An 11354-nucleotide genomic window follows, 5' to 3' on the forward strand; every position below is an offset into this window, starting at 1 on the left:
CCCTCCTGTGATTCGTTTTTATTTCCTCTCATACCAACTTTATAACACTGGTTAAATCTAAAGGTCAGATTAGAGATGAACCGCCAGTGTTCCACGTCCAGCTTCGCCAGCACGGTGTGGCAGGTTCTATGCTATCCTAAGAGCAGACTGGTTGTTTCCCTGCCTGGCTGCATCTGACAGATGACATGGTGATGACTGCTACTTCTTACATCTAATCTGCCCTGCCTGCTGCTCTGATTGTCAGCCATCAGATAACTTATCGGTTGCCTGCTATGTCCGAGCACTGTAACGGTTGCTGTGCGTAAATTTCATTTAATCACCCAACAAGCTCACTTACTACTTTATTCCTATTAGCAGGCAAGAAAACTGAGACATGGGAAGCTTAAATAATTTTCTTTAGGCTGCTGTATCTCAGCAGACAAAACACGTGGTTCCTAAGCCAGTGAAAATATTCTTTTGCTCCTAACAGAATCGCCACTTAGAGTGCATCAAAGTTGGGGATTTAGCTCACTTGATAGATTGCACACCTAGTGTGTACAAGATCCTGGGGTTCCCTCCCTAACACAGTGAGGGAGGGGTAAGGAGAGTGGGGACACTTTTAAAAGACTGGCAAAGATCAAAGTTTGCTCAGACTGCTAGGTGGCTAGCCTCGGGTGAACTGGACACTGACAACTGATGGATACGTATGTTGGTTCTGTGTCTGACGAGCACACTAAGACCATGTCTATCACAGTTATAACAGGCACAAAACTAACTCTTTGATCCAGTAATTCCACTCCTAGGACTTTAACCTTCAGATATGTTCTCATTAAATATGAAATCACATATGTGAGAGGGTATTTATTGTAGCGCTGTTTGTAATCAGAAGGTTAGAAACAACAGCTATGGAATGTTGAGACAAGACAGCAGTGTAAACACCTGTCAAGAATACCCAGAACACTGGGGGAGGGGCCATAGAACAGCGTGGGAGATGCCCTGCTGTGTCTGAGGAGGAAAGGAGACCACTACTAACCTCATCCTCAGACTCCACATTACACCCATCCTCAGAGAAAGTCTACCACCGCCCAAACATCCCCTGCTGGCTCTGTGCGCTTGCCCTCAGAGTCCTCCACCCCTTGTCTGCCTGTTCAGCCTTTGGACATGCTGCATGAACGTACACATACTGCCTTTTACTAAAAACAGAAATAATATACTGTGTGTGCTGTTCTGCACAGTGTACTCCCTCTGAGACAGAGTCTTACTAACCAGGCCAGGTTGACCTAGAACCAGTGATCATCTGCCTCTACTGTGCTGGAAGTCCAGGTGTGGATCACCACAGCCAGCTACATGTTTTTTCACTTTATACATGCTCATAAAGAATTATCTCATGTTGCCTCGTGCTGTCTATAAAACCAACATTCAGAAAGTAGAGGCGAGGGGATTGTGAGTTAGGACAGCCTGACCTACAAAACAAGACCCTGCTTCAAGATAAACAATACCTCATCCTTCTTTATATCTAGTAGTTTATATATGAGTACTAGTGTATACTATATACTAATATAGTTAAATACACTAGCATATTTTATATATACAAGTACTAGTGTATACTATATACTAATATAGTTAAATACACTAGCATATTTTATATATACGAGTACTAGTGCATACTATATACTAATATAGTTAAATACACTAGCATATTTTACACTGTCTACTAGGAGTTGGAATGGCTAAGCCATAGCTCACTCAGCCAGTGAGTCACTAGCAGACAATTCCATTGCCTACCTCTGCTCATAAAACTGCAACAAGCACTCCTGTACATTTGTTATTTCATGTTTGGATTAAGCTCTTGAAAACAATATGGTTATCAGGAGAGTGACATGGTGGACAAATAAAATACTGAGGTCTTTTTTTTTCCAAAGTATTTCTCTCCTTTTTAAATTCCTAGATGAATTACCTACTTAAAAAATAAAATATTTTTAAATACCACTACTGGCCAACCACTGCTTCAATGCCCTCTCCTTTTATACATTTATCTATTGTTTATAATTAATCATTTCTTTTTTAAGATTGATTGATTTATCTTATGTATATGAGTGCACTGTAGACATACCAGATCCCACTACAGATGGCTGTGAGCCACCATGTAATTGCTGGGAATTGAACTCAGGACCTCTGGAAGAGCAGTCGGTGCCCTTAACCACTGAGCCACCTCTCCAGTCCTAAAGTAATCACTTCTTAATTTCTTAAGCTAATTTCCATCAAGCAGTCCTGTGGTGCTTTTATGGGGGAAGAACTCCGAGAGCAACTGTAGACATCAATCCTAGATGGCAAGGAAAGCAAGAGAAATCTTTGACTCCCGGAAAAACACACAAACTGTAATGATGCACTGGGAAACGCCAGACCCTACAGAGGCCAGGGGTAACATCAGCTCAGAGACAGGGGAAGTCAGCCTATTCCTTTTATCTGGTTGCACCTGCTAAGTGTCAGCCCTCCTCTGAGATGCTGTAACAGAAACCCAAAGGACAGAACTCAATTCTCAGAGTTAAAGCAAGTATCACCCAAGCGCCTTTAACAATCACTCTCTCTAAGCCAGGCAGTGGTGGCACACGCCTTTAATCCCAGCACTTGAGAGGCAGAGGCAGGCGGATTTCTGAGTTCAAGGCCAGCCTGGTCTACAGAGTGAGTTCCAGGACAGCCAGGGCTACACAGAGAAACCCTGTCTCGAAAAACAAAACAAAACAAAAAACCAAAGCAAACAAACAAACAAACAAACAAAAACCAATCACTCTCTCCCTGCCCCCATCAAAAGAAATGACTTTAATGAACTACAGAGCATTACAGTTATGGAAATACACTGAAGGACACCGTGGTTGACACCTTACATGGCTTCAGTCTCCTTCCTTAGAGCCCGTCCTTGTGTTCTCTTCCCAGCACGGCTGGCTTGGAGGGCGTTTGCTTTCCTCATCTGTCATCCTTTCATCTTGTTGGGCATATTTTCTTAGTTTTGACATGTTCCCCAGAAAAGCCACATGTGCAAGGTTCTCCTGCATCACATCCCTGGACGGGGCCTTCTGATCAAAGGTGCTAGTGAAATACCTTCGAAAAGCATTGATTCCCAAGATTTTGGCTGTTATGTAGACAGTCGCGGTCATCTAATCTTTTATTCTTGCCATATAGAGGGGCAAAGATTTCAAGTACCAAGGCTTCTAACAGGCAAATGGAGGATGACACCACACAGCAATGGTCCCCAAATAAACTCTCAGGCGTGAGCAGTCCTCATTAATCTCTTACTTCTGAACAGATATCCTCCTAATTTCTTGAAGTCAGTCAACAGTCCCATCATACATACAAGTAAATGCATAGTTTACACACTGTTGTCACTAACATCATATAACTGAAAAGTATAATTCCACAATAAGATCAATCACCAAGCCCCCCTCTTAGAAGTATAAAGCTAAAGTAGGCTTAGGAGTCCTTTATCTTCTTTGTTTATTGCATTAGTATGATTTTGGCTAAAGATGAAATATACTGTGTTCTGAATGATTTTACACCAACTTGAGATAAGCTAATGTCATCTGAGAGGCAGGAGCCCCAATTAAGAAAATGCCTCCATGAGGTCCAGCTATTGGCAAGCCTGTGTGGCATTTTCTTAATCGGTGAGTGATCAATAGGGGCCGCCTACTGTGGGTGGGGCCATCCTAGGTTCGTGGTCCTGAGTTCTACAAGAAAGCAGGCTAAGCCATGAGGAGCAAGCCAGTAGGCAGGATCTCTCCGTGGCCCCTGCATCAGCTCCTGCCTCCAGGTTCCTGCCCTGCCTGAGCTCCGGTCCTGCCTTCCTCCAATGGTGGGCTAGATGTGGAAGTGTGAGCCAAATGAACCTCAGCTCCCAACCTGACTTTTAGTCACAGTGTTTTGTTGTAGCAATAGAAACCCTAAGTCATACTGTCTAGGCTGGATGAGTTCTTGTGCTCAAGACCCCTTCCCAACAGAGAGAGAGAAAGAGAGAGAGAGAGAGAGAGAGAGAGAGAGAGAGAGACAGAGAGACAGAGAGAGAGAGACAGAGAGAGAGAGACAGAGAGAGAGAGACAGAGAGAGAGAAAGAGAGAGAGTATTGAGGGGTATTTCGCAGGCATAGACTTGTATGGAAGCCAGTTCTGCAACAACTAAGGCCTTAACAAACCTTTACAGTAACTGGAAGAGCTGGCTATGCAGCACATGCCTGTAAGTCTGCACACCCAGGAAGCTGTGGTGGGAGGTTGGAGAGATTGAGGCCAGTGTGGGCAAACACAGTGTAACAAGATCTGCCTGGGCTACTCACTAAACCCCCATCTCAAAAAGATTAAAATTGAGTAATGGGGGTGGAGTGGGAGCCAAGTGATGGTTCATTAGTTAAGAAACTTCACAGCTCTTCCAGGGGACTGGAGTTCTTTCGGTTCCCAGCACCATGCTGGGCAGCTCTCCAGGAGATCTAACACCCTCTCTGGGCCTCCACAAGTACCCTCACTTAGTGTATGTTGACACAAACACACATACACACACACATTAAGTAATAATTAAAAATCTAAAACTAATTTTTTAAAAAAGTAATGGGTCTGGTGGTACACAGCTGTAATCCCACCTACTCCTAAAAGGACCGTAGCTTCAATCTTGCTGGAGCTACAGGGGTTCGAGGCCAGCCTGAGTGACCTATCAGGACCCTGTCTCAAGAAGTGAAAGGGAAAAAATGGGTGCAGGGGTACAGGGTGAATGAGAGATCTTTCCATTGCCCCGGGAAGGGCATAGTTTCCTTACGTGAATTAGCAGTGAGTACATTTGCATAAATGTCTGTCTGCTGGCTTTCACGGCTTGTCAGAAAGAGGGCATTGGTCAGGAAGGGCTTGTGGAAAACCCGATAATGGTTTCAGGACAGCCAGGGCTGTTACACGGAGAAACCCTGTTTAGAAAACAAACAAACAAATAAATAAACAAACAAAAAAAAAAGAGAACCCCCTAGAGTTCTGTTCGTCTGAGCCAACAGCCCAGTGGTCCCTTGCTACTATCGATCCTTCATGCCACGGGTAAAAATCACTCAAGAGACTTCTTACACTGTAGTTGCCTCATGAAGTGTCCCCCACCTCGAGGATTAAGTTCCCTGAAAGACATTCTTTCATAAAACCATCCTCACATAACAAGAAGCACTGCTCTTGCATTTCTCCATCCTGCCTTTCTAAACACAGGATCCAATTCTCCCATTACCAGGAGGCGACTGCATTCTAAGTTACTTTGTTTCTTCTGCCTGCTTGGTCACTGCCATTTAGTGAAAGATATACTTAGCAACTAAAGCTATTCTGTTCATGCTTGGAAAATTTAAAACCACTACATCAATAACCCACAAAAAAATATTCTGGAAGAGTAGGCTCTAGGGGTTGGAGAGATGGCTCAATGGTTAAGAGCATTGTTGCTCTTCCAGAGGATTGGGGTTTGATTTCCAGAGCCCACAGCCTGGCTCACAACTGTCAACTTCAATCTCAGGGCCTCTAGCTTTCATAGGTACTACACACAGAACACAGACACATCAAACACCCATACACACACTACTTACTTGGTTGTTTGTGGTTTTTTTTGAGACAGGGTTTCTCTGTGTAACTCTGGCTGTTCTGGAACTCACTCTGTAGACCGGGCTGGCCTGGAACTCACAGAGATCCAATTACCTCTGCATCCTGAGTTTTGGGATTAAAAGTGTGTGCCACCTCCACCCAGTAATGGTAGTAGTTGTAACATTTAAAATGTAGCAAATTGTCTTTTAAGAATAATAAAAGGCTGTTAGTAGTCTAAACTGAAAACCTTAGTAGGCCCAGCTATGGTCACGGAGTTCCAGTCTTAGTACTATGCACACACAAATGGTTCTGTGCAGCAGCTGCCTCCTTCCATGGGCAGAATCTGTCCTCTTCCGTCCTCTAAGCATGTGGTAGGCTTGCTTCTGAGGCCTAGATTTCCCCACATTGAAAATGTAAGGTTCTGTCATAGTTTCAGGTTCCAATCTCTGTTTCCATTTTCTTTGGCAAATTGTCTTACTAGATGACACTAATTCCTATCTAGTACATAAATACAAGCTCTTGCTGTAACAAGCTTTTTGTTTGGTTTGAGACAGGGTCTTACTATATAACTCTGGCTGGCCTGGAAGTTTCCCTGTAGATCAGGCTGGCCTTCACTCATAGAGATCCACTTGTCTCTCTCTCCTGGGTGTTGGGATTAAAGATGTATGTTACCATGTTGGACTAAAGATTTTTTAATTCTGTGTAGTTATGAGTTGAGGTTACGCCCATTGAGTGCTATGTGACCTTGGAGGCCAGAAGAGGCTGTCTGGTTCCCTGAAGGTGGGGGTACTGGTTCGGAGTCTCCTGACACGAGTACTAGGAATGGAATTTAGGTCTTTTGAGAACAGTATATACTCTTCAACCCTGAACCAGCTCTCCAGTTCTTTGCTATAACTAACTTCTAGGATGCCAAGGAAAAGATACATTTAACTAGTAACTCTTCCAGAGTCCACCTGTTGTGGTTTAACAGCATTGTTAACAGTTACCTATTGTGACTGGTGTTCTTTTTCTAGTATCTGTCTAAACCGTTCTGGGCTCCACAGCACTGTAACATAATTGGATGGAGTTCTGTAGCCCGTTTAAGTGTCACACTTAAGTACCTTAAACAAAGCTTTTCTTATGTGCAGTGGGACTCATGGCAGGCACTGTAGCCAACATGGCATCTGAGTACAAAACCAAGTTATCCAAAAGTCTCCAGTGCATGGAGTTCATGCAAAGGGTGGGCTTGAACCCAGGAGACAAGAAGCATCCTTAGTGAAGATCACTGGTGCTTGGGTTTACCAGAGCTTGAGGAGTGCTTCGTTGTAGAGCAGAACTCTTGCTATACAGAGATCCTTCCTATGGATGAGTGTCACTAGGGATTTATCCTGAGGCTGAGGAGTTAACATTTCAGATGAGTATGAGGAACAAGGCAGAAGATTACCAAGATTACATGGTGGCACTTGACGTGTCTATGAGACCTTGCTGGGGACAACTGTAAGTTTGCCAAGAGGGACTGTGCCAATTATGAAAATAGAAAATGAATTAAAGCAAAGATGCTCTTAGAGCCCCAAAATGACTCTGGGGTGCCCATGAGCAACAGTGTGATTTGGGGCACAGGGTAACCACCATGTTGATGGTTTCTGGAGTTGTTGCCAGTCTAATGTTGACTTGTAAAAAAAAGCAGTTTTGGAAATATGCTGCTCTGAAGACTGATCTGTGATGAACGTTATACATCCTTTTTCTCGTGGTATCCTTTAGTTTTAAAGATTTGTGTGTGTGTGTGTGTATGGATGTTTTGCCTACATGTATATCTATACACCATGTGTGTGCCTAGTGCCAGAGGAGACCAGAAGAGGGTGTCAGATCCCCTGGGACTGGAGTTATAAATGGTGGTGTGTTCTAGAACTCAACTTAGGTCATCTGGAAGAGCAGCAAGCATTTGTTTTGTTTTTTGTTTTTTGTTTTCCAAGACAGGGTTTCTCTGTGTGGCCTTGGCTGTCCTTTAACTCAATCCACCTGCCTCTGCCTACCAAGTACTGGGAATAAAGGCATGTGCCACCTCTACCAGACCAACAGCCAAGTGCCCTTAACCACTGAGCCATCTCTTCAGCTGGCCTCTTTAATGACATTTTTCATGATAAAATTTTACCCCTTAATCTTCAAATGTATGTATACACAGGCTGCTTCCTAAAGACTTTGAACACACAAAAATATAGACATAGACACACACACACACACACACACACACACACACAGAGAAAGAGATAGAGACAGGGAGAGACAGAAAGACAGACTGACCTGGAACAGATTGCTATATATTAGTGCCATTGTTTAAACTGTCCTCATTTTTTGCTTTGTTAACGCCATCAAGCCAATCTACATACTTTGGAATCAAACGCTGTAAGAACTCAGCAAATATAGCTTATCAAGAACAAACATTCTCCAGCCCGAAGTATTTGCATGCTATCAGGTTATTGTAAGTTTATAGTATATGTTTTGTCTGTTTGTTTATGTAAGGAATGAACTGGGTTGCTTTTTGATGTTCTATTTTTAAAAAGCTTTTCTTTTAATGACCACTGACTTGCAATGGAAGGACCAGCAAATACATATATGTCTTAAAGACATAAATTACTTGTGTATCTGAAACACACATTTTACAGGTCTTTATATTTTAATTTACTCTTTTAAAAGTTCCTTCTAAGGGGTTGGAGAGATGGCTCGGAGGTTAAGAGAACCGACTGCTCTTCCAAAGGTCCTGAGTTCAATTCCCAGGCACCACATGGTGGTTCAGAACCATGTATAATGAGATCTGGAGCCCTCTTTCGGCCTGCAGGCATTCATGCAGGCAGAAACTGTGTACACTTAAAAAAAAAAAAAAAAAGTCCCTTCTGTTATCTACAAGAATGAAAGAACCACTTCCTCTATGCATAAAACTAAGACATTTTTCATAAGGTAGATAATGTAGGTGAATTTAGTTACTAAATGGTCATAGAATCTTGATGAAGTATTTGGAACAGAAAAGCTACTTTTCAAGGAATTCAGATATCAACAGGGGTTTGGCCAAACTTGTTTTTGGGGTTTTTTTTTGGGGGGGGGGGTGAGGAAGTCTCTTGGTTTTATAAAACGTAGTAGATTCATGAGAATGACAATCAAATGCATTTCCCTATAATATTGTAAGTGGAGATGGACTTCATAGCACACAGATCAATCCCCAACACATTCAAGAAGAGTGCAATACAACTGGACTGGTGGCGCAGGCCTGTCGTCCCAACTAACTGGGGTACCAAGACTAGGGGACTGGAAGTTCAAGGCCAGCCAGGGAAATTTCCTGAGACCCTGTCTTCAAATAGAAAGCAAAACAGTCAAGGAATATAACTCAAGTGCTGGAGCAGGGGTTCTCAACCTTCCTAAAGTCAAGGCCCTTTAAAACACTTCCTCAGGCTGTGGTGACCCCTACCATAGAATTACTTCTGTTGCTAATTTTGTTATTGTTATTAATTGTAAACATCTGATATGGGACCCTTGTGGGGGTTATGACCCACAGGTTGAGAACCACTATGCTAGCATGTTTGCCTAGCAGTTATAATGTTCTAGGTGTCCAATCCTGGGGGAGTAGGGCGTATACAACCACAAAAAAAAAAAAAAAAAAGAGAGAGAGAGAAGGGAATGGAAGGGAATGACCCATGACCCTGGTAGTAACATGTCGCAGTTCCAGCATGAAGAGGCTGAGGCAGGAAAACTGAGAGTCTAAAACCTGGGCTACCTATAAGACTCTGTTGAAAAAAGAAAGAAGGAAAGAAAAAAGGTGGGAAGAGAGAAAGAAGTGACAGCAGACATTATTTTGTTTGCCTTTCTGACCAATTTTGGCCTCCACTCTGGTATTCAAGCTACCCAAACGGGATCCTGATTGAAAACACGGTAAGAACTTAGTTTATAATGATGCTTTATATATAGCTATACACACACATATAAACAATTCTGAAGGCTAGAGAAGTTAACACCAAATCTTGGAGTCCTAGAGGTGCTACAAATTATACTGGATTCCAACCAGTGATTAAAGTTGAGGTAACAGCCTTTGGATTTGGCCTTAAGATTGTACTGGGGGAGGGGAGAGTATTTCAGCCAAGGGTAAAAGCTTCACATTCCATAATTAATAGTGGGTAAAACAAGACACTCCTGGATTAAATTAAATAAAATGAGAGCCGGACATGATGAGAAAGAAACCTCTAGAAGTCTACTATTCCCAGGTTGTTCACACTGGTACCAGGGTGGCAATCCCAGGGTCCTCTGTCATGGTGTCAGATTTTGACAGAGAAGGATGACCCACAGGAGCAGCCCTGCTGGGCTTGAGGGTTATTCAACACTTGGAACGAGCTTCGGATTAGTTCTTGGCTGAAGTCCACCTGGGCTCCCTTCACGAAGGCCAAGCTATCAGAGTCAACCACCACTCTTGCCCCACCCTGTTCAAATACCCTGAAAAAACAAGAGGAAAGCATTAATGACAAATATCACAAACACCAAGACCACAACACCCTGAGCCCATAGGTGTACATCCTGTTCTCCAATACATGGAATATTGCTTAGGACTTAGCAGGTGCAGACTGTACTTGAAGTAAAAAGATTCCACGTAAAACAGAAGGACTATTTAAGGACTTGGTCTGAAACTAGTCCAGCATTTCTCAACTGACTACCCAGTGGACCCTAAGTAAGTCAATGTTCTTCCTTAATTTTCAAACAAGAGGACAAATCTTACTGTATCCTCACAGTATGGGGATGGTGGTGGTATTAAGCATACTTAGACGCTTGGAAGTTTGGAATAAAAGCGCATCTTAAACTGGGGTCATTTTATCTTCTGATACAGCCTCTAGCGACCCATCCGTCTTCCTTGCCTGTCGTCGGGGTTAATAACTGTATCCAGTGAAAATTTGTATTGGAATCCGGAGCATCCACCTCCCTCTACTTGCAGCCTGAGGAATTCTGACCCTTCGGTGATTTCCAGAAGCCTCTGAAATTCAGGAAAGAGGATCAAAAATGCCAAGCAAGCGGAGATAACGGGGCAGGTGAATGGGAATTCTTCTAGCGCCCTCCTGGGCACCGCCGCCCCGCGTCCAGCCTCCTACCTGGACGCAGCTGTCTGTGAGGTGGATCTGTCCCTCGCCAGCCTCTGGAATGGAGGACGTTGTTTCCCAGCGGGTCAAAAGCCTGGGAAAGACGGCGAGGAGCCTGCGATGTGAAGAAGGAAGATGAGCCCAGGAAGCAAAGTGGCACCTGATGACCCTCTATGGTCACCTCGTACCCAAATCTGGCGACACCTTCATCTGAACTGCACCTCCCCCGTGAGCTTTAGTCTCCCATCTATGCTGAAGAGGCAGAGCCCAACACCCTTCCTAAGTGACGTTCCACCCTCGGTACCTTTCCCGGCGCCTAGGAAGGGCAGCCCTGACCGCCTCGGCAGTTAGGGACAAGGCCCTGGCGGCCGCCATCTTACTCCGCAAGCTCCGCCCCTAGCATGGTCCAAATCCCCGCCTTAGCCTGGGCTTCGGGAGAAGGGGAGACGGCAGGGGCGGGGTTACAGCTAGTCTCCGCCCCCAAGCGTGCCTATTGGATATAACGAGATAAGAGGGCTTTGATTGGCAGAGAATGCTTCCACTGCCGAAGCGGGGCGGTACTAATAGACCGGGGCGAACGCGAAGAAGAGCGAGTTCTCTGCAGGCCCTGCCTGCGAGCGAAAGAGATGGGCGGAGATAAAGGGCAAGCGGCCGACCAGGCCCGGGAGGCCGGGGCGGGGCGCGGGCGGGCCTTCGCTGATTACTG

General features: G+C 44.3%; 1 protein-coding gene across 1 annotated transcript; it reads right to left on the minus strand.

Annotated features, from left to right (window-relative positions):
- Positions 1-9466: 9466 nt before the first annotated feature.
- Isca2 (iron-sulfur cluster assembly 2) lies at positions 9467-11054 on the minus strand. Its single transcript, XM_028771914.1, has 4 exons — positions 10953-11054; positions 10661-10763; positions 10430-10545; positions 9467-10013 (listed from the first exon to the last, which is right to left on the minus strand). Exons 1-4 carry the CDS (start codon positions 11021-11023, stop codon positions 9839-9841), a joined length of 465 nt encoding a protein of 154 aa, XP_028627747.1. The 5' UTR covers positions 11024-11054; the 3' UTR covers positions 9467-9838.
- Positions 11055-11354: the final 300 nt, after the last annotated feature.

The sequence above is a fragment of the Grammomys surdaster genome, unplaced genomic scaffold (assembly GCF_004785775.1).
Source record: "Grammomys surdaster isolate TR1022 unplaced genomic scaffold, NIH_TR_1.0 210, whole genome shotgun sequence".
Classification (NCBI taxonomy): Eukaryota; Metazoa; Chordata; class Mammalia; order Rodentia; family Muridae; genus Grammomys; species Grammomys surdaster.